This window comes from Pocillopora verrucosa, chromosome 1 (genome assembly GCF_036669915.1).
Source record: "Pocillopora verrucosa isolate sample1 chromosome 1, ASM3666991v2, whole genome shotgun sequence".
NCBI lineage: Eukaryota > Metazoa > Cnidaria > Anthozoa > Scleractinia > Pocilloporidae > Pocillopora > Pocillopora verrucosa.
Window position 1 is genome coordinate 12,942,805 of NC_089312.1, and position 27,517 is coordinate 12,970,321.

Sequence of the window (27,517 nt, forward strand, 5' to 3'; positions counted from 1 at the left end):
TTGATAAGTTAATATAATATAAAGTATACTTCAATTATAGCGTTCAGTTCGAGTGTTAGGTTCGCGTGCGCAAAAGAGCGCGTGCACCTAAATGCTCGTTCTCTCTTAAAAGAGCATGGTGACCTATATTTTTCATTGCTAGGTTAACTGCACAAAATGATTATCTTTAGGTTGAAGAATATAAACAAATAATTCTTCAGAAGGAAAAAAAAGGATAAAGCTAAAAGCGTGCACAGAACCTTCACTCGAGGATGGAAATTATGACTTCGAGACAACAACTCCTGGAACGTACGTTTTCAGTCGAGGTAGTTGAAAATGGTAACTCGAACCGAGGGAATGACGCAGGCGAGTTTGGTTCATCGTATCTCTTTTTGAGAGAATTGCGACCTATCCTTTTTACTGCGTTTTAAAAACATCTTTCGGGATCTTTTATTTCTGAGGAATCATGATCACCTTAAGGAGCACTAAGGACTGTATAATTGATAAACAGAAGTAGATGGATTTTCTATTGGCAGTTTTAATTTGATTGACGTTAATCATTGGATGGTTTAATCGTTGAATTAATGTATGGTGGAAAGGGTTTAATGAGATTCAGATAGTATCTTAGTTCTTATTTTCACATCCATGAAAGAGGTACTTGATCAGTTTAAGTTAATATGATTGTCTATATGACGAGAGCTTCTCAATAAAAGTATTGTTATTGTTCTTATTTTTTGTTGCTGTAGTATTTTTTTGTACTGATCACTGAGCTGATGATCCATGCTTCAAGCGTTAGTTGATTTTTCATCAACTTAATCATTTAGAGAAAGAGTTCACTGACGCCCACTCTTGAGTTCTAAGACAGAAAATCGTTCATCGATCTTAGTTAAAAAGCGCTCGATATAGAAGTATTCACTCGTTTAAGCGTCACTGTTTAAAATGGACAACAGTGGATACAGAAACCTTTACTGTAGTTGAAACGCAGCTGTAACAGCGCTTATTTTCAAACAGAATCAAGGGCTTGTTGAACTTTTGACTGTTTTTTTAAGCAGGCGAATCAATGAACTACCCTCAATTTAGTACACACTCGCAAGCACCCATATCATAGCATATAGGACACAGAGTTCGCAGTGTTGTGGTTTGGTCTTTGCCTGTTGTTATGTTTGGATATGCTCGGAGAATTTAAAACCTTTAAAGCTACTCTGTAAAATAGCACTTAGAATTTTTATTTCACGTTGTGTGTATATCTTAAGTGCAAGCAAAACTGACTGCTCACTTAAATCTTTTGCTTGGCGACTTCTCTTTGGCTTAGATTCACCTTGACCCCTTACGAAAAAAAAAGCGTCACCGTCCTCATTCCCCTAATGCAGAGTTATTTGACTCAATACTGTGATTATAAATTGTTTGTTCTGATCAAATTACTACGATCAACTTTCCCTCTTATTTTCTTCGACCAACAGAAAACGTCTAGATTTGGAATGAACCTGTGGGCGTTAAAGCCATTTTTCACTAAGACATAAGTGCAAGCATAAGCAAAACGGTAATAGGGGTGTCTACAGCACAAGTATTAGCATGAGTACGTAGCAGTGAAGACGAGCACAACACAAGCAAAAACTTTCTTCAACACACATTAAAGGACATTTGCAATGCGGTACTGCAAGTTTCCCAACAGAAAGTTAACCTTCTTCTACAGGAGCTCAGACTTCACAGGGAACAGCTATTTGCGAGACTAAGCATAGACTCAGCTCTTTTTCTATGGAATGGAACCCTTTCCCATCCGACCGTGCCATACGGCACACGTGTGGTGTGGTGTTCATATGAATTTATTGAGAAATTGCGAGTTGAAATTTGTTTGTGAAGTTTTAAAATGGCAGCACTTTTCAATTCAGATAGCGAGGAAGAAGAGTTCATTGGCTTCACTATTGAACCGGAGTTTGAAAGAAATAATCTCAAGTCAGAATCTGACATTTCTGTTTCGTCAGTTGACCCGGAGGATTTGCCAGATCTCAATCTTAGCGATCAGGAAAGTGGCAAAGAAGATGAACAAGAGTGGAACGAGGATCCTGGTCCAGTTGTTGTTAATCCGTTCGTCGCAAATACCAGCCTGGTCAGGGACGTTTAAGGTTATTTGACCATAAAATTTTTTAATCTAATGTTTAAGGACAGCAATTTTGACAGAATTGCAGAGGAAACGAATTGTTATGTGCGGCAAGCTATGGTAACAAAACCAGACCTTGCTTGGTGTGAAATTGATACCGAAAAAGTGAAGGCATTCTTTGCATTAAATATCCTGTTTGGGATTAAACAATTGCCTGAAGTCCACTTATACTGGTCCAAAAATCAGCTTCTCGGAGTCCCAGAAGTGCAAAAGATTTTTCCAAGGAACCAATTTGCCAAAATATCACAATATCTTCATCTAAACAATAAGAGAAGAGAATTGCCACGTGGGCACGCAAACCACAACAAATTGTTCAAAGTGCAACCTCTTCTCGATTCTGTTGTAGAGGCTATTAAAAGCGAGTACGGGCTGTCGAAAAATATTTCGATCAATAAGGCAATGATTCCTTTCAAAGGAAGACTTTCCCTTAAACAATGCATGCCATGTCCACAATCTTACTCGATCCTTGGTAGGCAAAAATCACCATGTTTTTGTTGATAATTTTTTCAATTCTCTTGCTCTTGCGGAAGATTTGCTTCGAGATCAAATTTATGTCCGTGGAAATCGACAAGGTATCCCCTGTGCAATTGTCCCTTCGACTCAAAGAGTCAAGCGACTTTGTCAAGGAGAGTCGTTGTTTCTTTGTAAAGAGAACATTACTGTTACTGTATGGAAAGATAAGAAGCCAATATATTTTTTGAGCTTTCCGTCCGATCCCGTGGGGAATGACACTGTCATGAAGACATACAACAACAACATGGGCAGTGTAGACTTGAACGATCAGACATGGGGCTACTACATGGCTGGAAGAAAATCGAAAAAGTGGTGGCGTTGTCTCACGTGGTTCTTTGTTGATGTTGCCATTGTAAATGCTTATATTTTGGAGAAACTGTCCCCGCATCACTGATCAAGAACCCAACTGGCCTTTCGTTTAGATGTTGTGAAGTTACTTATTGGAAATTTTTTGGCACAGCGATTGTCTGCAAGTTCTGGGCACCTAGAAGGAGGGCATTGGCCCATCAAGTTCTCTAAAGGTCACTGTAAGCGCTGTTTAAAGCGAAACAAGGAAATGTGGTGCCGATCGGCGTGTGAACTTTGCGCAAACGCATTTGTTTAGACTGTTTTAAGAACCATACCGTGGACAATCTCGCTTGAACATTGGCACGAAATTAAAAAACTTGAGCTTGTAAAAATTGATTTTTTGTGATGATTTTTTTGTGACGAATTTTTGAAGAATTGACCACCGAGTCAGTCCAAGATAGCACTAATAATTCTCTATCACCTATTTTCTCCATTTAATAGATTAGTTAGACGTAGTTTGTCCTTAAATGTAACAATTTTCTGTGAGACATGGATGAGTTCATGAGCAACATGGATGGTTGAGATTTCTATTCACTCAATTTGAGCTCTTAATATTTGCTGAATGCATGCATAAAAGAAAATATTTTTGGCAGCACTGGAAAGTTTATTATCTTAGGAACAAAGTTTCTTTGTATTGTTTCTTGAATAAATGAGTAGTTTCTGATATATTGATTAAAATTTATAGTGTTACTTTGTGTTGATTTTGGTTCCCTTGCCTTGGGCAGATGGGGTAGTATTACACACTGTCACCCTTAGACGGGAACGGGTTAAGAGTGAAAACGCCACTCTACTCCACACCCTGAAAGGAAGGGAAAAACGCTAGTGGCTTAAGACTATTCCTCTCGATCCTGGATTGAATTTACCCAATGCCACTGTGACAGATAATCCACCCACAACCAGAAGCAGTCGATGCTACAATAGGTGGAGCAGGCTCTTAAGGAAACGTCAGCATTTCCACCAAAAACGCAGATTGCCCAACACCGTCAATTTGGATCAGCTACACCAGTTGGACCCTGTTAACCTTTCGAGCATGTCCATGGATGCAGATCAGGTCAAATTGCTGAGGAAAGGATCATTGTTTTGCCCAATGCCTAAGGACATCAATTGGCAGAGCATATATGATGACTTGGAAGTATTTGAAACTTGACTACGAACAGCAGCTTTCTTCGTTGACAACTATCCCGATGACAACTTGGCAGTTCCTAGCCACCTACCTTGGGTTCCAAAGGTTTGTAAATGAAAACCTCTAATGTCAAGGTACCCTGAACTTGAATTACTTTTAGCTAATGGATAACATGATCTTATTAATCATGAAAACATCAGGCAAGTTAGTGATAACCTTTCTAAAAAAGAACAGGCTGTGCTTAAAGAACTTAAAAATTATATTGTAGTGATTCGTATATAGGACAAAGGCCCCTGATTTGTGTAAATTGATGAAAAGGAGTACGGGGAAAAAATGTTTGGTCAGCTCAACAACCAGTTACATTATAAATCTTTGCAATCGGATCCAACCTCTAAACATTTGGCATTAGTGGAGAGTTGGTGTTCCAAATGGCATGGAAAGGGTGAGATTTCTCCCAAAGTAGCTAAGCGGGTTTTAGGCTACATCCACACAGTGCCAAACGAATTTCTGACCGGCCGAAAATTTCAACCGGACATTCTGTTCACACGGAACTGTGCGAAAGTTTCCTTCAGTTCAGATGGAACTGATAACCGGATGAAGTTTGTGACACTTGTCGGTGGTTTTACCATCTCCTCATGCGCACAACATTTCTTAAACCAAATGCAAAATGGCTTCCAGAAAGAGAAAAGCCAATTTGGATGGTAGCATGGATAACGAGTATTTCACTTGGATGGATAAGGAGACAGCACTACTGCTTAATGTTGCTTTATCATATAAAAATGAGAAAACATCAAGAATGGGAATCGATATGAACAAGGTATGAGGAATTACAAGAACTTTCCATTGAAAGATATTCAAACAACGATGAATTCGAAGTAGACCCAGCACAGTTTCCAAACTGTAAGGATACTGGCATATTCTCCAAAGAAAAGATAAATGCGAAGTTGAAGAGGATAAAGTTCGGTTATCAGAAAGTTGTAGATTCTGGAAGATGAAGCGGAGGTGGAAGATGAAGCGGAGGTGGAAGATGAAGCGGAGGTGGAAGATGAAGCGGAGGTGGAAGAGTGGTAACAATACTATTTGACAAATGCGCTGAACTATGGAATGGATGTCCGGCTGTCGAAGCTATGGATAATGGTATTGAGACAGCGGAAGAGATACCCGGTGATGGTAATCCTGACGAAAGTGAATTGGGGCTACTACCTTTCGCAGCAAATGACCCTGCAAGGGAGGATAGCACTGGTGTGACAACCTGAGATGAAAGTGCCAAGGATGCAGTTGAAAAAACTGTTGATGCAAGAAGAAACTTGATTTCTAAGCTAAAAAAGGAAAAAAATTCCAAGCTTACGACGAAAACCACAACAGAAAACAGAATGTTAGCCCTTGGACATGAAGAACTCCAGTTGAAAAAGAGAATGATCGATCAGCTTGAAAAGTCAGAAGAAAAATACATGGAAAGTATGCAAAGTTTTACCGCTAGTTTACATTCTTTTAGCTCCACATTGCAGAATGGATTCAACATGCTGGGGATGATGATGCAGCAGAATCATCAGCAGAACCAGCATCTTAGGGTTAGTACAACCATCCCCAATATCAGCAACAGCAAAGCAACATGTCAGGTGTTTGGCATTTACAGGATCCTTCTCATTTTAATAAGTGTTGAACATTAACATCACATTGTGTCTACTCTTAACTGTTGGATTGTGCACTGTTTTAGCACTCTGTTAACAAAGTTGAGTTGTGTTTATTATATGCACTGCCAGTTTGCCTGCTCACTAGGCAGAAAGACATGGGTAGGCTTACCTTGTTATTGCACTATTTACCTCAGAGATTTTCAGTTTTTGTGTGCATTACACTGTACCAGTAACAATTTCATCAATATAATTAGTTAAATTTCTTCTATGTTACTTGTTGCCATTAATAGTCGTTGAGTGTCATGTTTGTAAGTACTAACTTTCTAACTTCATAAGGTTCATGCTTGTTGAATAACATTCAATCACAAGAATGTTTTCATCTTTATTTTATTACCTAGCAAGATCAACACAAGTATCTTGGAATAAAAACATGCCCAAGGTGGACAGAACTGATATCTTGCTGTACTGGTATGAACAGGAAACTATCTGAAAATATCAAAGGCAAGGGTAGAAGTAATTTTGAACATTTAAAACCACAACAGAGTGTCAAATGGTGCCGATTAGGTGTGATCTCTGAAATACCAAACTTCTGAGAAGGAGTCACCAAGCAAAGTCATTTACTTCCTGTTTGAAAATTCTTTGCAATTGGCCAATTTGGATTGGCAGCATTGTTAGTTGAAATATTCCACAAAAACTTTACGAATCTGTTTACTCCTAGTAGCCATTGTACCTTGATTCCTAGCAGCTGTAGTGCCAGGTTGAAACTCCCGTCATACTTAATTGCTTTGTCAATAGCCTCATTGGATATATGATCACCATTCACCTCACAGTAGTTGTGTAGAATAAAGCATGAATGTATTACATGAGGTAAATCTCAGCGCTCCAAATCTTCCCTTAAGTCTGCCAAAGGCACATTTGATGACCATGCGTGCAGAACAATTACCCCCTTTGGGAACGCTTTCATTAAATAAGGCAATAGTGGGTATGCTGGATCCCCAAGCACACAAATCGGAACAGGATCAGTGTCAGGCACTAGAACCCTTGGTAAAGATGGTATAGAGCCATTTCTTAACATTTCATTGATTTTAGAATTACAGAAAATTCTGGAGTCGTGGAGTCACTCCCCGGCCATTTTATCATGACGTCAGTGAAACAGTATCTGTAATCACAGCTGGCTTGCACGTTTAATGAGTATCTGTTTTTCCAGTTAATGTAAGCAGTTGCATTTTCTAAGGGTTGTTTAATAAATGCACGTGTTCCATCGACAGCTCCTACGCATTGTGGAAAGCCATGAGCATCATAAAAATTGGCTACTGCGTCATACACTTCTTCTTCTGATTTTGGTAATCTAATGTAATCAGGCCCAGGGATAATTGAAATGCATCTGCAAACTCTTCAAACAGTTTCAGACACAGTTGATTTTCTGATGCCAAATGCATTAGCAACCTTGTGGTATCTCCCCTCGTCTGATAAATAGTACAAAGTTACAGCTAACTGCTTCTCAACATCAATTGCAGATCTCATGTTTGGAGATTGTTTCTGCAGAAAAGGTTTGACCTTGTCACACAGTTTCATGAAACTCTCCTTGGACATTCGAAAGTTTTCACGCCACTCATCCAACACGACAGTATTGTTGACAAAATTGTCCCTCCAAAGTGATGTCCTCCCAGATCTAATCCAGTGTTTTCCCTGCTTCGACGTCTTCAATTTACAGATAGATGAGCTATGATTAACTTGATTCTACCTCGCATTTGCATACATTCTGAGATCTCATGTGACTTCAAGCTCAGTGCGAGTTTGATTTCGGGCAAGGTCGCTTGGAGCACTAGTCGCTCCCACAAAATTTTCAGAAATTTCATCCATTTCTCGTTCAGAGCCTCAAGCCGAAGATATTAGCGATGTCAAAACAATCTGAGGACGATCTCCTCGCCGACGAAATTGAGGACGAGGGCGAAGAAGACCAGATAAACAAGGATTCGCTACCCGACGAACGCAACGCGGTGCCTGCACACGCTTCACGACAACTCAAGGACAAAACAGCCGCTTCCTCGGAAGAAATTAGCCAACTCACCCACGCAATTCTAGGCCTGATGAAAAGCCTGCCAGAACTCATCAATTCGCCGCGGGGAGAAACAAAAGACAAAGGAAAACGGCCTGTGAGCAAATCTCCAAACACTGTTCCCGCCAAAAAAGCAAAAAACAAAGATGGCGAGGCGAGAAGCTCCACGAGCGCCTCCGACCAGTCAACTGACTGCGAGAAACTCTATGACTCTGTGTTAAACAACAACAGTGATGAGTCAGAGCCAAACACCACTCGTAGTGGTGATGAGGATGATTTCCTCTCGGAACTTGTAAAAGAATACGAGTCTGACGATATCGTGGGCGAAAGCCTCGAAAATGAGAAACTAGCCAAGCTAGTTGACAAAATGTTCCGCTGCAAACTAAGCGAGAAAAATCTCAAAGACCGGCTTGAGAGGCAGGAGAGACCGGCTAATTGTACTACAGCCAAGCCTCCCAAGGTAAACCCGGGCATTTGGCGTCGACTGAGAGAGCCAACTAAGAAGAGGGATTTACAATTTTTCAAAATACAACAAGCCCTCACAAAAGGCATCCTGCCAGTTGTCCGAATCACGGACAAGCTTATGCAGACAAAATCGCTTAATGCTGATGAATGCCATGACCTAAAGAAACAGGGGCTGGAGGCCATGTCCCTCCTCACTCATGCCTCTTATGAAATAAACATGCAGCGCCGTCTTCTACTGAGACCAGATATTGGGAGGGAATACTCAGCTCTCTGCTCCTCCCAATTGCCATTTACAGATTTTCTCTTTGGAGATGATCTACAAAAGCATTTGAAAGATATTGGCGATCAAAACAAAATCGGGGCCAAGATCACCCCTAATTATAAAGGGCATCGTCCTTCTCCAGGAAGACCTGGCAATAACAGCTATAATGGCTATAAGCAGTCAAAAAACTGGAGAGACAACAACTTCAAACCTTGGAAATCCAAGAACAATGCCAACCGGGACAAGACAACCTGGACAAGCCAATAGAACACTTGCTGGCAGCTACTAGCACAGTAAGTATATGTTCGCCTCTTTGTACCAATGTATATATTGCTGGAAACATAGCCAAGCATTTCAGTGCTTGGCAGACGCTCACGTCTGACCCCTACATTTTACGCATCGTTAAGGGTTACCAACTAGAGTTTTGCAACCCTCCTTGCCAGGCGCTCACCCCTAGAGCTGTCAAACTTTCTTGTAAAGAGACAGATATTGCTACTACTGAAATTAACAAGCTTTTAACTAAAGGGGTCATTAGGAAAGCTACTCATGTTCCTGGTGAATTTATCTCAACAATTTTCACAATTTTGAACTTGAAAAAGCTAAATGAGCATATTGAGTACCATCACTTCAAGATGGATTCACTGCCTAACGCACTTCAACTTATGAAGCCTAATTGTTGGATGGCTGTCTTAGACCTAAAAGACGCATACTACTCTGTTCCTATTAGGACTGAGGACAGAAAATACCTTCGTTTCAAGCACGAAGGCCAACTTTATGAATTTGTTTGCCTTCCTAATGGCCTCTCTAGTGCACCCAGAATTTTTACCAAATTGTTAAAACCTGCCCTTGCCAAATTAAGGGAGGATGGGGTGCTTCTAGTAATTTACATTGATGACATTATACTTTTTGCCGATGACCCTCAGACATTGGTCATATTTATACAAAGGGCTATTACATTGTTGCAGTCTCTGGGATTCACTATCCATTCTGATAAATCCCAACTTGTCCCATCCCAGAGAGTCAATTTCCTGGGTTTCATTTTAGACTCGGTTGTGATGACAGTCTCTATGAAATCGGACAAGGCTGATAAAGCAAAATCAGCCATTTTACAGCTCCTCAGAACGGAGCAGCCTCTTATTAGAGAGGTTGCATTTGTAGTTGGGCAAATGGTGTCATGTTTTCCTGGAGTCAAATATGGCCCACTGTATTACCGTGCTCTTGAAAATGACAAAACTGATGCTTTAAAGACGAATGGGTGGAACTTAGATGACAGAATGCTCATCTCTGATATAGCTAAGAAAGACATGTCTTGGTGGCTTTCAAATATTGACAATGATCCATGCCCTGTCCGGCCTATGAAATACAAATTAACCCTTAAATGTGATAGCTCTCTAGAAGGATGGGGAAGTGTTATTGAAAATTCTTCCCTTGCCGCAAATGGGCGATGGTCCCACAGTGAGAGTATGTGCCACATAAACTATTTGGAGATAAAAGCAGTCCTGTTTGGCCTTCAGTCCTTGTGCTCAGACTTAACAAACTGTAACATCAAAGTATTGTCTGATAACCAAACTGCGGTTTCCTACTTGAGAAATATGGGTGGCACTCACTCTCGGGACTGTAATGAGATTGCAAGAGAAACTCTTATGTGGTGCAAAGACAGGGGCATATCCTTAGCTGTCACCCATTTACCTGGAAAACTTAATGTTGAAGCTGACCTAGCAAGTAGACATTTTCGTGATGACACGGAATGGTCATTAGACACTCATGTTTATAACAGCTTAATTACTAAATGGGGTAATCCTGAGATTGATCTTTTTGCATCACGGTTGAATGCAAAACTGCCCTGCTACGCAGCATGGAAACCTGACCCATGTGCTCATTTTATTGATGCCTTTACACTTGACTGGTCTGTGTTTAAACTTGTTTACTGCTTCCCACCTTTCAGTGTTATTGGGAAAGTACTTCAGAAGATAATATTCTCCGAGACAACAGCAATCCTAGTTCTCCCCGACTGGCCAACACAGTTTTGGTACCCACGAGTAATGTCAATGCTAGTGGCGCCTCTACACCGAATAAAGCTGCAGAAGTCAACCCTGACCCTTCCCCACGATGTCAAGAACGTCCATCCCCTCTACCCCAAGCTCCGACTGATTGGCTGTCTTGTGTCAGGAAATCCCTCCAGCTGCAAGGAATAACGGGTGAAACTTTGAACATTATTATTGATTCTTGGAGAGAAAGTACCCAGAAGCAATACAGATCCAGCATATCAGCTTGGATAAATTACTGTAAAGAACAGAAGATCAGCATTACAACACCTTCATTACCACAACTGTTGAACTTTCTAACTCTTCAGTCCAAAAAGCTTAGCTACAGTGCTCTAGGGACCACTAGAAGTGCTCTTTCCTCCTTCATCAATATTGATGGCTTCAAAGTAGGAGAACACCCTATTATTTCACGTTTTATGTTGGGTGCTTTCAACAGGAAACCAACTTTCCCCAGATATGTGGAAACATGGAACCCCCAAATTGTTCTCAACCACCTCAAGGGCTATCCTGACACCAAGGAAATGTCTCTGAAGCAATTGACTTTGAAACTGACTATGATTTTGGCCTTAGTTACTGCACAACGAACAGAGACTCTTAAGTTGCTGTCAATCAATGACATGCAATCTAAAGATGGAGAAAATGTTTTTCAAATTACTTCCATTCTAAAGCAAACAAGTGCTCATGGTGGCCGGCAAAGACACCCGCCACCTATTGTGTTGAAGAAATATGACCATGATAAAACTTTGCGTTTTTACATTGTTACAAGAGTATCTTATTAGAACTTCTAACTTAAGGGGTTCATGTTTTCAACTCCTGATTTGCCACTGCAAGCCTCATGGGCCTGCTTCTAAAGACACTATTTCTAGGTGGCTCAAACAAGTTATGCTTGACGCTGGAATTAATACTTCTGTTTTTAAGCCTCACTCCACCAGAAGTGCAGCCACTTTTGCTGCAAAGTCAGCTGATATTCCTCTAGATGAAATTATGACCACAGCTGGCTGGCGTTCAAGCTCTGTGTTTGCTGTTTATTATAACAAACCACTGTTAAATGATAGTTCCTTTGCCAACAGTGTACTGGGAAAGAATTAGTGCCTTGGTAATAAATGCCATGCTTACATTTCCTTATCTGGAATGTGTATTCTTTATTTTTTGAGAGCCCTATAGAGCTCTAAAATCTCATGTGATCTCAGAATGTATGCAAATGCGAGGTAGAATTGAATAATTAAACGAGACTTACCTGTAAGTTGAAGTTTGATTGAGATTCTACCATAGCATTTGCAGAAATGAAGAGATCACATCCCTCCCTTCCCCTCCCCCTGTTCATATCATCCTATGGTGTTGCATACACCATATATTTACTATTCATCTATGGGGTGGTCTTCAGGACTCCTCAAAAAAAAAAAAAAAACGCTTTCAAGACTGAGCTCGAAGTCACGTGACTTGCTATCTCATGTCATCTCTTCATTTCTGCAAATGCTACGGTAGAATCTCAATCAAACTTCAACTTACAGGTAAGTCTCGTTTAATTATTCAATTTTCTGACATTAACAAGATACCAACACAACGTCACCTACATGCGTGGTAAGCTTGGCATGTCCTACACATTTGTAAGATGATATTATGTACCAAAGCTGTAATATTACCAGCACCGCAATCAATAAACCAACACGTTCCACCTTTGTATAAAATTGTTAACATGTTATTTAACTTAGCAGGTAATTTAGTGTTAACAACTGGGTTGAAAATGTAAATTAGCCACCGTAAAGGGTAAAAAAGCTGACGTTTCGAGCGTTAGCCCTTCGTCAGCAATAGACGAAGGGCTAATGCTCGAAACGTCAGCTTTTTTACCCTTTACGGTGGCTAAGTTACGTTTTCAACCCAGTTGTTAACACTAAATTACCTGCTATACTCTCCCACCGACGCAGCACCACAGTTTCTTTAGAAACTTACCCCTTTATTGTTATTTAACTTAGTTACCACACATCCATGCAGCCACTCGGACGTGAAAGGTGCTCACACCATGGCGGTCAAATAGTTGACTGCACCGGCTAAAAATTCGTCCTTGATTTTGGTGTTCAAATTTTTGAATGCTTGAGCGTCCAAATTTTCATACGTTTGGCATGCTTCCTTGTGAACGAATTGCCTGAACGCACAAATTTTCGGCCGATCGAAAATTCGTCTAGCACTGTATGAACGTAGCCTTAAATAAAGAAGTGAGACCAGGAGTTGCGTTTGGAAACATCAAAACACACAAAACGGGCAACCCGCTCAGACTTATTACATCTTGTTGTGGCATGGCAAATGGAAAACTTATCAGCCTTTACTGAATTTTATTTACAACCACTTGCTCAAAAATTACCATCGTTTATTAAGGACACCACTGATCTTCTTAACAAAATAGAACATCTCAACACAAGCGTTCCCTTTCCAACTAGCACCTTACTGGTCTCGTGGGACATGGTTTCAATGTTTCCTAACATTGATAACAAACTCGGCCTCTTTGCATTCAGGAAGGCTTTGAATGCTAGAGAAAACATATTTCCATCCACAACTCGTATTTTAGAAGCTATAATTTGTTTGAAAAGCAACCATTCTGTTTTTAAAGAGAATTTCTTTCTTCAAATCCATGGCACAGTTATGGGTCCCAAAAATGCTTAGTTTTTAGCTAAGTTTTCTGGTCCGATAAAGCCATCTTTATGGTGGCGATATAGAGACCATGAATTTGATCTTTGGCAGCAAGGCCTTCCTGCCCTACATCAATTTACTGATTACATTAATTCTCTGTACCCTACTATTAAATTTGAGTTAGTTTTTTCTGAGCATGAGCTTAACATACTTGATCTTACTTTACATCTTAACAATGGATTTATTAGGACAGACGTCTATTCCAAACCTACAGATAGTCACTTACATCCTCCACCTTCTAGCTACCATCCTAAGTATTATTAGGGAAAAATTATGTGTTTAGTTCTGACAAATTTTCAGTATTTTATGGCCACGCATTTCAAGTTTATTTTCCCAGGTTTCAACCTAGTTCTTGTGTTCTGTTTGTTTCTTCACTCGACCGGTTAAACAGGAAAGGATGATGAACAGGTTGTTCTATTCAAATTGTTGCTATCATTGTAAAATTATAACCAGAGCAATTGAATTGATAATGTATATCATAAAATATTATATTAAGGGTTTTCATGGTTTTTTGGGCAAATATCTTCCATATGTATTCGCGTACTTTCGCATTTGAAATATTGGTTTTTCGGGTTTTCCTTCTAGTAAGTTAAATAAAATGTAAAAAAACCAGTAGCTTTTAAATAGATTTTTGTTGTTACTCACTTTCATCATATGCACCTGCTTGTCGGCACTTTTGTTATTTATAACATGGTTTTTTAGGTAAATATAGGTGTTAATGGTCTTTCTGGAAAAATTGGTTTTCATGGTAGTTAGCAGCTGAATTTATACTCGTAACTTTAACTTCTTTTCATATGATAGTTTCCACACCAACCTTGCATAGATAAACAGAAACTTTTATTTGCTTTTCCTTTTTTATTTCCGAAGCTGCTCTGCTGTAATCAAGATAGGTATTATTTTTTATACCAGAGCTGTGAATTCGCACCTAAGTTTCCTACTTTAATGGCCTCGAGTTTATTGCATCCGTCTTTTTAATTTTGAAATTCTTTCTGTCGTAGAAACAGATGGAATATTTAAGTTGTTTTCATTTAACTTCACAGAGACCTTTTCTGCTCCTTTGTGTCCCTATTCAAATATTGCGACTTGTGTAACAATAGCACCTCACACCAGTTAGTTCTTAAGCAAGTACCTTGTACAGTTTTGATGATTACAGTTTTAGTTTTGACTCTAGCATGTTGTGTGTTAGAGTGCTCTACAAATAAAAGTCTACTGTGGAACCAAAATGCTGTCTCCTCCCTGATGTGCGTACAAGCTCACTCGAAGTAGATCTCCGTGTGCCAGGAAATTGTGACAAGTTTCTGTTCTTGCAAGCCGAGTGGTCTCAACCGAGTTAATTCCCCCCGTTTGTACGTTTTCCGAAAATTCCAGTTTAGTGCGCAAAAACCTTTTATTGTCACAGCATGTTTTCAAGGCTTTTCCTTTTGGAGTTGCCAAAAGATTGAGAAGAAATTGCTCTGAAGAAGTTTTTCCTGTCAAGAGAATGGCTGAGTACAAAGAGTATCTTGTTGTTTATCTGTTTATTTGTTGATTTATTTTTGTTGGTTTATTTTACTATTACTGACATCCATTGAAAATTTGCTGTAAACTTTTTCTGCGAAAATAACTACAAAGCTCAGATATTTGTGTTTCCTGCTCATCAGACTGATCTTGCAGATGCGCATTGTCAAGAATTTTTGGCAAGGCTGAATACACCTGGAAAAGAAAACAGTGAGGTGTGTGGGTATTGTATCTTTGTCTTAATAGTAATATATAGTGTAGTTTATATTAGGCAAAGAGCCACCTAGTGGATGTCCTTAATAAACCATTATTATTATTATTATTAAACTTTAATTTTTGCATTATCATGATGCTGGCATAATGATCCTGCCATTTCTTAAAAATTGATACAGTTTATTCCATTTCAGAGTAGAAATTATAATTCCCTGAGGAGGCAGATGAATCCAACCATACTTCAGAATGGGAAGTCAAACCAGGCTCAAAGGAAAGCGGTTAAACATCGTCAAGAGACTTTCAATGCTGCCATGGTCATCCATGGAGGAACAGAAGAAAACCCACGTCCTGCCATTGAGGGCATGTTTGATACCTTGTGTAAAAGGAGTAAGCTTGATGACATGACCAATCTTGTTTCAAGCAATGCTAAGCTCCAGGCAAGGGTAGCATCAGCCCATTGCTCTCGTGAAATAAGATCATTTGAAACTTCAGATGAAAATGTTCTTCGAAGTGTTGCTGCATATTATAGTGGGGGAGTGATGGAAAAGAGAAAGTATAAGTCAGCTAGACTTGTTTTGGCAACAAAGGCTAGTACAAAAAAGCAAGGGGGTAGAGAAGCATTGTGCTTTATGCAAAAAAGCCGAATTCCCAAACTATTACCATATGATAAGTTGGTGAGTTATATCAAGCAAGTAGATATTGGAAAGGTTTACTCAGTCGAAGAAGAGTTTTCTAATTATATTCAGGCTGATGAGGTTGTGCATGGCTGTTTCAGGGATTTAAGGGATTATCTTCCTCGGCTTGCAAAGTTTTATTTGCAGACCAAACAAAAATCAAATGAGGCCCTTAAGTGGTTTTCAGAGACAGAAGGGACATTTTTGGTAGCGTTTGGTGGGGATGGGTGTCCCTTTGGAAAAAACAAGAGTGCTTGCTCCTTTCTTGTCAGTTTTCTTAATGTTGGAAAGCAAGTTGCATCCAGCTCTGACAACTTTTTAGTTTTTGGTGCAAATTGTGAGTCTGAGTCCTGTGGGGTGGTACAAAATTATGTCAAATATGCATGCAAGCAAATGAAAGACCTTGAAGGTAAGGTTTTTGCTATTGATGGTTTTCATGTCACATTCAAATTTCAAGAGCTGCCAAATGACATGAAAATGCTAGCCACCCTAGCAGGGGAGCTGCCTAATTCTGCTCGTTACTTTTCCTCTTTTGCAACAGTTAGCACTGACGACTACAGGGACCTAGAGGGCCAATTTGTTATTGGTAATTGCAAATGGAAAGTGTGGGACTATAATGAAAGGGTGAAAATTGCAGAGTCAGTTGCAAAATTCAAAGAATCTTTGCCAAAACATCTAAGTGATAAGAATTTCCGTTCAAAGTGACCAGTTTTATTGCTTCAAAGAAAAGCAGGCAAGAATTTTTGCCTTTTGTAGGTAAATATATTGATTTAGCACATGACAATGGGATGAAAGCCAACCCCACCAAACACCAAGGGATGGTTCTTGGCAAAACCGATTACCCTTTCTCCTTCTTAACCACAAGATGCCTGGAACTTTTTGGAATAATTCTTGATAATGAACTTAATTTCAAGGAACACATATCCTCTGTATGTAAAAAAATAAATAATCAGTTCAGTGTCTTCAAAAGATTTGACAAACTTATTTCTACCAAAATTATGCTTGGCCTTTATAAAACGTTTATGTTACCCCATTTTCACTACTGTTCAATGATATGGCACTTTTGTAATTCAGAGGACTCTGTTAAACTGGACACCTTAAATAGATGTATTTTAAGATTTGTTTTAAAGGACTGGGACTTGAACTATGATGATCTTTTAGACAAGGCAGGTGTGTGTGGTTTAGCCAACAGGAGGATACAAAATATGATGATTTGTATATCCAGCTGTCTCCATCTTGGTAAATATCCGTGCTATTTGAAACAACTGATCAAGCTAAGATCTACTGCTTACTCCCTAAGGGGCACCAATATTTTATGACTTCCTAAGCCGTTTACAACCACATATGGTCTAAATTCTTTTAGCTATTCATCTGTTAAGTACTGGAACTCCCTCCCTGACCACTTTAGAAAGACTGTAGATTATAGTGAATTTAAGCGCAAACTGTTAGTGCACAGTTTCTGTTAATATTACATTAATATTATTATATTAATGATTATTATATTATTATACTATTATATTATGAATTTTTTTTCTCTTTTTAGCCTTGTTCTTGCTGTAACTTTTAAAATTAGTAATAAGGATCGGAGATACTAGTTTGTAAGCTACACTGAAATCTGAGGATAAATAAAGCTTATGTATGTATGTATGTAGGTAGGTATGTAGGTAGGTAGGTAGGTAGGTACGTAGGTATGTATGTATGTAACTCGAAACTTCAACATCCCCCAACCCCTCCTGTAATGACATAATCATTTTTATATATCACGTGACCTTATAGGAGCACATGCTTTTGTAGTACCACGTGCTCGACACAGTTCTTCTGATTAAATTTGATTCGAAGATGTTACATTGACGACGAGGATATTAAGGATTCTCCACCGTTTACTCTGTCAAATCAGGAAGGAATTATGGCTACAATTGTGAATTTTGGCAGCAAAATTGAGCATTTCAACATGGATGCTGAGAAGTCAAGTTTAGTGGCAAGATAGCTCAAATGGAAATCGTCCACTAGTTATATGATAAAGGCTAAAGGAATCACAGACCCACAGCAAAAAGAAGATGGGAGGAAACTTCAAAAGGTCTACGAAACTCTCCCAAAACCGCCAGAAAATAAATTACCAGTTGATCCAACTGTTTATGATATTGCTACTTCGCAGGAAACGTAAACCAGCCCTTTGAATGGCATAAATTTCGGTCAATGCATCAAGAATCATCTGAATTGGCCACCCATTTCATGTCCCGATTGAGAAGACAAGCTGATTTCTGTGGTTTAGGCGATACAAGGAATATACAAGTGAGAGATCAACTCATTGAAGTTTGTTTATCATTGAGACTGCAACTAAAGCTTTTGGAAAGAGGTAACGAGTTGTCTTTAGATGTTGCTCTACAAATGGCTAGGTGTAATGAAGCTGTTATTCAACAAGCAAGTGAAATGCAAGCCGATAATGTCAACAAAATTAATGTGAAATCTGCTCATAATTCAAAGATGGCCAGCCAATCACGTGACACTGCTCACCACAGGCAACCCACCAAAACGGAAAAAGACAGAAAATATTGGAAATGCAGAAACGAGGGACACATATCTAAAGATGAATGTTGCCCAGCAAAGAAAGAGAGGTGTAGGAAGTGTGGTCACATCCGACACTTTGCTAAAGTTTGCAGGAGCAAGAGCAAGAACAAGTACCAGACAAAAGTCTTCAGTGTGGTGTATAATGAAAGCCTGGATGACGAAATCTCTGCAATTGAGCTCTCCCCTGAAGACGAGCCGGAAGTGAAGCTTACCATTGGAGGTCAAGAAGTTGACATGTTTATAGACTCTGGAGCTTCTTGCAATGTAATCGACCATCACTATGGGAGCAACTCCAATCGAATGGAATCAAATGTAGAAGCCAGTTGGAAAACAGGTCCATACAGTCTTATGCTACAGCGAGCAAAGTCCAGGTCGAAGCAAAGTTCTGGTCAAAGGTGGAGCTTGGAGAGAAACATTTGTCAGATGTTGAATTTCTGGTGATTTCAAACAAAGGCAGACCCATACCAGGAAGAAAAACAGCAATGCAGCTTGGAGTACTTGCAATCAAAGTACCTGAATCTAAAGTAAATCTCGTAGAGAGTGAGTTCCAGGAACTGTTCAGTGATAAAGTTGGAAAATTGACAAATTATTCCGTTGAACTGCATCTCAAGCCTGATGCAAAGTTTGTAGCACAACCATGCAGACATGTTCCATACAGTCTTCACAGCAAAGTAGAGGAAAAGCTGACAGAATTGGAGGATATGGACATCACTGAGAGAGTGGAAGGTCCAACGCCGTGTCAGCCCGATTGTCATCATTCCTAAACAAAATGGAGACATCAGAAAATGCGTGGATATGAGAATGGCCAATACAGCTATAGAGCATTCAAGACACCCTATACCAACAATCGATGATGTGCTGAGCGAACTCAGTGGCAACACTGTGTTCACTAAACTTAATCTTACCATGGGATTCCATCAACTGAAAGAAGGTATCTCAAGAGAAGTCACAACCTTCACAACTCATGCAGGCCTTTTTAGATATAAGCGCCTAATGTTTGGCATTTGCTCAGCGCCAGAATTGTATCAACATGCAATCGACCAAGTTCTTCATAGCACTAGATGTACTGGATGTCAAAACATATCTGATGATATTGTGGTATATGGCAAGGATGTAGCTGAACATGACAAACGGCTAAAAATGGTCCTACACACGTTAAAAGAGAGAGGTTTGACACTCAAAAAGAAGAAGTGTGTCTTCAGGATGAATGAGATTGAATTTATCGGACACTTGTTGTCGGTGAAAGGCATAGGCCCTATAGAGTCCCGAGTAAAAGCACTCCAAGAAGCAAGGAAACCAACAGACAGCTCAGAAGTGAGGAGTTTTCTGGGCTTGGTGAATTTCAGCGTACGATTTATCAGTGGCCTGGCAGCGAAAGCAGAGCCTTTGAGAGGGCTCACACAGAAGAATACATCCTTTGTGTGGGGAAAGGATTAAAGGAAAGCCTTTGAAGAATTGAAGAATAGCCGGATGTGGATACACTAGTGTACTTTAACCCTGTTTTGAAAACTAGAGTTGTTGCTAATGCCAGCCCAGTAGGGCTTGGTGCAGTGTTGTTGCAGGAACACGACAAAGTCTGGAGAACTGTCTGCTATGCAAACAAAACCCTGTCTAGCGTTGAACGAAGATACTCGCTGTTACGAAAAATTGTCTAAGTAAAGTCCCAGAACATTCTAATAGAACATTCTAAAACCTGAAGTCATCTAGACGTGACCTTCTGGTACAAAGAACATTCTTGAACGTTCTATTTCTTACGTACTTATTCAAATTTAGAAACCGTGTTAATCTACTAAATTTAGTTCTTTAGAGAAGTTTCTAGATCCTTATACTTTATGTATATAAGAGCGACAGTTTCATCAAACAGAGAGAGAGAGATTTGCGAAGAAGCTTAGTGCTATAAAAACAAGAAGTCAACTACGTGGAAATAAAACAATTTGTTGTTGTTACCGACGATCCTGAGTTTTGTCTAGGAACAACCCTGCTCTACATCGACACTCGTAACACTCGCAAACCGAAAGGTTTCATGTCTACCTCTTGGGTAGAGAGTTTGACCTTGTCACCGACCACAAGCCCTTGGAAATTATCTATTCACCTAAATCAAAGCCTAGTGCGCGTATTGAGAGATGGGTTCTTCAGTTACAACCATATCATTTTCATATCATCTATAAACCTGGTAAAGAGAACATCACTGACACCCTGTCAAGATTGCCACACACAGATGAGGGAAAGAACTTTGATGACACTGAGAATTATGTGAATTTTATAACCACGAAAACTGTTCCAAAAGCAATGAGTGCGAAAGAAATTGAAGAAGTGGCATTGAATGACAAAGAGATGGAGTGTTTGAGGCAAGCTGTCCAAACTGGGAGGTGGGAAGGAACTGAATGTTCAGAATAACTACATGTAGCCAATGAACTGTGTGTCGTGGGTGGTATACTTATGAGAGGAACCTGCATAGTGATCCCCAAAGGTCTTAGAACAACAGTATTAACCATTGGACATGAAGGACATTTAGGTGTAGTCAGCATGAAACCGCATCTTCGCACAAAAGTATGGTGGCCAAAGCTAGAAAAGGATGTGGAAAGGTTTTTCAAGACCTGTGAAGCATGTCAGTTGGTGGGCAGACCTGACCCTCCAGAGCCTGTGGCAAGTACAGAACTACCTCAAGGACCCTGGTGTGCTGTCACAATTGATTACCTGGGACTGTTACCCTCAGGTGAACACATACTTGTAGTTGTTGACTACTACAGCAGATATTACAAGGTGGCTGTTGTAAGGAAAATTACATCAGAGAAGACCATAGAGTGTTTAGAAACCATATTTGCCAGACATGGACTGCCTGAAGTGCTTGTAAGTGACAATGTGCCAAAACTTGTCTCGGAGAAATTCAAAGCGCTCCTAAAGGAAAATGGTATTAAGCATCAACGTGTAACAACTCGGTGGGCTCAAGAAAATGGCAAGGTAGAGAGACAGAATAGATCCATACTCAAAAGATTACAGTTGGCACATGCAGAAGGAAAGGACTGGAGAAGAGAACTGCTCAGGTATATGGCTGTTTACAGAACAACTCCTCACCAGACAACTGGACAGACACCAGCATTTCTTCTGATGGGCCAATACCCGAGAACAAAGTTACCTGAATTGTCACAACCAACCCACAGTGATGAGGAACCCAGAGACAGAGATCAACTGATGAAATTCAAGAGCAAACAGTATGCAGATGCTTCAAGAAATGCTAAGATGGGTGAGGTGAAACAAGGTGACCTTGTACTCATGAAACAGGATAAGAAGAACAAACTGTCCACCACATATGAACCTCAGCTGTACAAAGTGAAAGAAAAGAAAGGAAATCAGGTTGTTGTGTCTGAAAGCGACAATCCTGCAAGGGTTTTGCACCGAAACACAACTGAAGTCAAGCAGTACCACCCTACTGATGATCAGCTCAGTAATACGAAGGCTAATCAGGAGAAAAACACCCCTCCCGCTTCAGTCGAGATGGACACAGCAGTCGAATCAGGAAGTACTGATTTCCAGGAAGGTTCACCATGGCGTTATCCACAGAGGATTTGCAAACCACCTGACAGATTGAACTTATAAAGACATTGAACACTTTAAGAACTATTCACATGGACATAATGTTTGTTTATTTTGTACCAAGGACTCTATCAACGATTTTCTTTGTGACCGTTTAGTCTTACTCTTTGTTTATATTTCTAAGGAAGAAAGGGATGTAATGACGTAATCATTTTTATATATCACGTGACCTTGCAGGAGCACATGCTTTTGCAATACCGTGTACTCGACACAGTTCTTCTAATTAAATTCAATTCGAAGATGTTACACCTCCCCTCCCAAGCATTTGAGATCTAAACATTGCAATTGCTGCCTCCTGCGCCAAAACACTGGCAGAGCTTAGGCGGAAATGGGGCATTGAAAGTTTGAATTCATCGGCGCATTGGAGACCTGATGGAGTTTGTTTTCACGCTCAGGTCTTTTCTCGCACCCTCTAGGATGTGTGGATAAACAACCTTCCAACTGACGTTCCTATTTCTTTTCATGAACATGAAGAAGTGTGTTGTTGACTATGAGCAATTACCACATCAATCGGGAAAAACTTTTCTTCCCTTGCATTCCACAGAGCACATGTTGCTTGTTACTCCTCACGCAAATATGAATGAACACTCGCCTTGAAGAATGCAAAGAAAATTCATAACTGTGCTGATTATTACTAACTTGACCTGATACACCATTCTTCCCAGAATTTATATATTCTCAGAATATCCAGATTTCTCCCTCAATCCTGCGTCCACAGAAAAGACAATGGTCTAACCACCTTCTTTAACATTTCAACCTATCTTGTACTCAGATCTCCCACAGTCAGAAAACAACCTTCAGTGTGATCTGAGTACAACATTACCTTTCCACATGCTTTACACGTAGCCCAGTAAACGCTAATAATTATTCTTGTTTCCAAATGGCAGACACATGTACGCATTGCGTACCTATTTTTATCTTAGGAGGAATAAAGATTGATTGATTGATTGATTGGTTGATGAAATCGCTGTTCTTTTTCCTGAAGGACATGAAGCAATCCAGATTACATATTAACCATGGGGAGTTTCGTTCAAGTAACAAGGTGCGATTTGTGTATGGATAATAAGTTGTTTATAATAAAAAGTGGAATTATGACATTATGATTTCAGTAAATCTTTTATTTCAAACTTTGTTATGATTTTTTTCTTTATCAAGACATGGAAGGAAACATTGATTGACTCGATTGCACTGCGGCAGTGATAAGTCTCTCCTCATCATATCTTATGCAAATTTACAAGCAGTTTTTAGACAGTTTTCAGATGATTCGAAATATCTTAGTTCCTGTCACAAGGAAATGATAACTGCCTGAATCTGCTCCTTGTAATGAGATGCCTATGTCATTCAAATTGCTATTGTTGTAACTGGGTTTTACACGTAGTAGTGCCACTGACAAGTTACGATTTATACTCTCAGGTTCTCAGTGTTTATGAGCATTCAATCGAGGTTTTCCTTATTTTCTGGTTTTTACTTCAGAAAGCAGAAATCTGCCGACATATATGAAAAATATCCATTTCTTGTCTCCTTTGGAGTGACCAATGGAAACTTCACAGAGAAATACAGCGTCACGCCATTGAGATAATGTACATGTTTAAAACAAATGACCAGTGTGAGAATAGTTTCATGTAGATCAGCCAACTTCTACAGTGTAGCATCAGAGGATTTTGGATTGCTCAAATTCCCATGAAAGAAGGTGCAGCACTCGGAATCTGAATGATATGCACACGATTTGAGGAACATGTTTGCAGTTATGTTGAGTTGTCCTCTATGAAGGTTAATCGGTTTTTTTTAAAGATGACCACCAGAGGCGAGATTTCTCTTTGGGATATTGCTCATAAGATAACATTCTTCCAAAGCCTCACACGTTCCATTTTTCTGAAACGTTTGTTGTTGAGAACATTATATGTAAACATTGTCAAATTATGATTTTATCTGGTATTGAGCTTTTTTCACAAATTGCCCCTGTGGAAAGAAGAGACAGGCCTGCAGAGACTTTTACCTATTTAAAAACTAGATTATAACCAGCTGGGTGGGTAGTTTCAGTTCCAGAATCAGTTTACTTTTGGAGAAATTCAGATAAACGTTTCCCTGTTTTACCGACAACAAAAAGAGCCAAAACTGTACCGAGATAAGTAATCTTCTGATGTGTTCTCATTCGCTCCCAGGGAAAGTTGAATGTATCGAAGTGAAGGTGATTGATTTCACTATGTATGGTAGAAGTGCCAATTTGTAATGTTGTATTTCATTTGAGATAGAGAAATAAGCATTTCACTATTTTTTTGCGACATTTTGTATGAAAATGAGGCCCCAAGCCTCGAGCAAGCAGCCATTGTTACCATGGCAACGAGAGTGCTGCAACCTTTAAAAAGGGCATTTTTGTGCATCCCCCTTGAGTGCCTAACTGCATGCAAAATTTGAAGGGAGATTGAAATTTTCATTTCCCAAGATGTTTGATTCTTAGTGAGACTTGTTCTTAAAGAGTGTAATTTTAATCCACAATTCAATAAAATGTTTTAAATAGGAAGACTACATTGATACTTTGATACCTCTCAGACGAGCCAGCAGAGCAACCGCACCCGGAAAAACCGGAATTACCCCCTGAAGAAAAAAGATCACAATGATCAGAAGTAATGACTACTGGCATTATCAACCAACTTGATTCACCTCAGGTAAGGGACAATTTTGAATCATTTTTGCCCATATTACTGGAATACTTCAGCGAAAAAATGCTTTCCTTTAAGGCTGGTAATTTAGCAGCCCATTTTTCATAATGGCAGTTTTTTAACCTCAGACCCTGAAATTATCGAGACTGTATCAGGTTGCAAAATTGAATTTGATACAATTCCAAGCCTTAATAAGGCTATGGTCCATGCAGTGCTCTCAGAGACTCAAACAGAATCTGTTGACACTGAAGTCTCTAATCTGTTGCGTAAACAAGCAATTAAAGCCTGTGACCATGAGGCAGGGGAATACATCTCCCCCATCTCCACCCAGCCTAAGAAATATGGATCACAAAGAATGATATTGAACCTAAAGTCCCTCAACAAAAATATTACTCACCATCATTTCAAGATGGATACAGTGTTATCTGCTGTTCAAATAATGAAACCTGGGTGCTTTATGGCGTCAAATGATCTTAAAGATGCCTATTATTCAGTATCAATACATTCTGATTTCCAAAAGAACCTAAAATTCAGCTGGAGAGGCCAGTTGTACGAGTTTGTTTGTTTCTCCAATGGACTAACACCATGCCCTGGGCAATTCACGAAATTGTTAAAGCCAGTTTTCTCCAGCCTCAGAAAACTTGGGCACATCTCTGTTGTATATATAGATGACACCTGGCTTACATCCAAAGACTATAACTCCTTTGTCAATAACATTGCAGAGACCATTACCTTATTGGATAGACTAGGATTTGTAATATACCCTGAAAAGTCTATCTTGATTCCTACACAAGAAATTACTTTCTTGGGATTTATCTTTAACTCAGCCAATATGACAGTCAAACTGACTCCTGAAAGGGCCCTGAGATTAAAAACTGCCCGTCTGGAAAATTTGGAGGCCACCACACCCCTTATTAGGGATGTGGCCCGGCTATCAGGGCTTATGACCTCCAGCTTTCCTGGAGTAATGTATGGAGCCCTACATTATAGGGCCCTTGAGATGGAAAAAACTTGTGCCTTGAAACAAAATAAAGGAAATTTTGATAGGCTCATGACTTTGTTTAGTGAAGCAAAACCAGACATTCAGTGGTGGATTGACTCCATTTCCAAGGCATACAATCATGTAAACCATGGAGACCCTGACATCATCATGACCACTGATGCCTCCTTGTCAGAATGGGGTGCATGTCTTGATGGCATGACAACAGGGGGAAGGTGGAACCCAGATGAGGCCACCCATGATATCAATTACTTGGAGATGCTTGCTGTCCTATTTGCTCTGCAGTCCTTTTCTAACAAGGTGTCAGCAAAACACATTAAGCTTATGGTTGATAATACCATTGCTGTGGCAACCATAAACCAAATGGGCACTTGTCACTCCAACCTGAACAATAAAATGGTACAACAAATATGGGAATGGTGTATTTTACAAGAGGTCTGGCAAACTGTTGCCCATATACCAGGCAAATCTAACACAGAAGCAAATAGGGAATCAAGATTATCTAGGAAGGAAACAGAGCGGTGCCTCGACAGATCTATTTACAGTGCTTTCATACAAAAGCTGGACGTAATGCCAGATATCGATCTGTTTGCTTCCAGACTGAACCACCAGCTTAAACCCTACATTGCTTACAGACCTGACCCTGGGGCTTTAGCAGTCAATGCTTTTCATATCTCTTTGAAGGAATACACTTTCTATGCATCTCCACCATTTTGCATTATACAAAGAGTTCTGGGATAATCATAGTTCCCAACTGGCCAACCCAAACCTGGTGGCCATATCTCATGTCCATGCTAATTGCGGGCGACCAGCGGAGCCCGCAATCCTAATCTCAACATTGGTTACAAACGCATGCGCGGTAGTTATATAGCCTTGCAGTGACTCGAATTTAGCAAAAAAAGTCGTCCTTCCAAATATTTGTCCCTAGGGACACTAAGAACCAATGAAATGAAAGGACGTAATTTGAGCATAGGCGCTTTGACCACGCGAGACAAATACGAAGCAGCAGTAATTTGAGCACAGGCGCTCTGACCGCTAGAAACCAACACCAAGCAAAAGACAATTCTCACCAAAGCATAGCTGTTTCACGTTCCATAGTCAATGATCTTTAATGTAGTTGAAGGGCTCAAATAATATTTAAATTTCGCCTTCTTGAAGCTAAGAATGTCAAGAATCACGTGCAGTTCATGCAGAAGTGGCGGTCCATAAATTGGAATGCATACAACACAATTTTATCACGTGGACGACGTCTATTTCGTCGAAGAATCACGTGCAGCTCATGCATAGCTGGCGCGCCGTCCAATCAAAATCGAGCTTGTGAACTTGTGATCGGAACGTTTCCTGTTCGTGTCTGTTGTTGTCGGGTATCGAAATTTTCCGGCCATTGCGAGAGATCTGTGTTCCTCGTTGGCGTTGTTGAACTGTAGAGTGAGAGCTGTGCGTCCATTGACCTTGGCGTTGATCCATTGAAGACTTGAACTGTAGAGCGAGAGCTGTGCGTCCATTGACCTTGGCGTTGATCCATTGAAGATTTGAACTGTAGAGCGATCGAGAGCTGTGCGTCCATTGACCTTAGAGCGAAACCTTGTCCTATATCTGCAGGTTAGTAAGGTAATTTACCTATTAAGTTTATTTTGAGGTATACAATAACATTTTATGGCTGCTTTTACGTACATAAAGGAAAGCCTTTGATTTTTTCGTCGAGCGTGTTTGCATTTTCACACCAGCTGTCACCCACTTCGGTTTGTTTATAAAATATCGGCACAGTTTTGCCACAATTATACCATTGAACCACTTTGTTCACCACGAGACAAGTCAATTTTATTGTAACAAGTCAAGCTTAAAACACAGAGCTATCACGGTGAAATCACGGCAAATACAATGTGACCCATCACGATCTGTCACGTGCGAGCGTTCAGTTTCTTTAAGCAGTCAAGCCATAACAATCTAAGTACAGATCTTTCATTGAAACTAGTGTACGTGGTTCCGTTACCTTATGTCTTCATTTAGCTGTTCAAACACGTTAGGAAAAATGCGTGG

At 39.9% G+C, this 27,517-nt stretch overlaps 2 protein-coding genes and 3 pseudogenes across 2 annotated transcripts; all 5 read left to right on the plus strand.

Moving 5' to 3' along the window:
- The window catches only part of LOC131770318 (uncharacterized), a 6,988-nt pseudogene extending 1,204 nt beyond the window's left edge, over window positions 1-5,784 (plus strand).
- An 820-nt stretch (window positions 5,785-6,604) lies between these two features.
- Window positions 6,605-8,808, plus strand: LOC136282604 (uncharacterized). Its single transcript, XM_066170303.1, has 2 exons — window positions 6,605-6,799; window positions 7,630-8,808. Exons 1-2 carry the CDS (start codon window positions 6,605-6,607, stop codon window positions 8,806-8,808), a joined length of 1,374 nt encoding a protein of 457 aa, XP_066026400.1.
- Window positions 8,809-9,173: 365 nt separating this feature from the next.
- On the plus strand, window positions 9,174-11,675 carry LOC131800279 (uncharacterized; annotated as a pseudogene).
- A 3,530-nt stretch (window positions 11,676-15,205) lies between these two features.
- Window positions 15,206-17,642, plus strand: LOC136282674 (uncharacterized; annotated as a pseudogene).
- Window positions 17,643-17,851: 209 nt separating this feature from the next.
- On the plus strand, window positions 17,852-18,664 carry LOC131770319 (uncharacterized). The gene has a single exon (XM_059086032.1). The coding sequence runs from the start codon at window positions 17,852-17,854 to the stop codon at window positions 18,662-18,664; it is 813 nt and encodes a 270-aa protein (XP_058942015.1).
- The last annotated feature ends 8,853 nt before the right edge of the window (window positions 18,665-27,517 follow it).

What these genes read in the sequence shown, in the direction of transcription:
- LOC136282604 (XM_066170303.1), top strand. Translation starts at nt 6,605, where the DNA reads ATGAATGTATTACATGAGGTAAATCTCAGCGCTCCAAATCTTCCCTTA. An exon ending in GTCAGGCACTAGAACCCTTG is followed by an intron (nt 6,800 to 7,629) that starts GTAAAGATGGTA and finishes TTTCTCGTTCAG; the next exon opens with AGCCTCAAGCCGAAGATATT.
- LOC131770319 (XM_059086032.1), top strand. Translation starts at nt 17,852, where the DNA reads ATGCATCAAGAATCATCTGAATTGGCCACCCATTTCATGTCCCGATTG.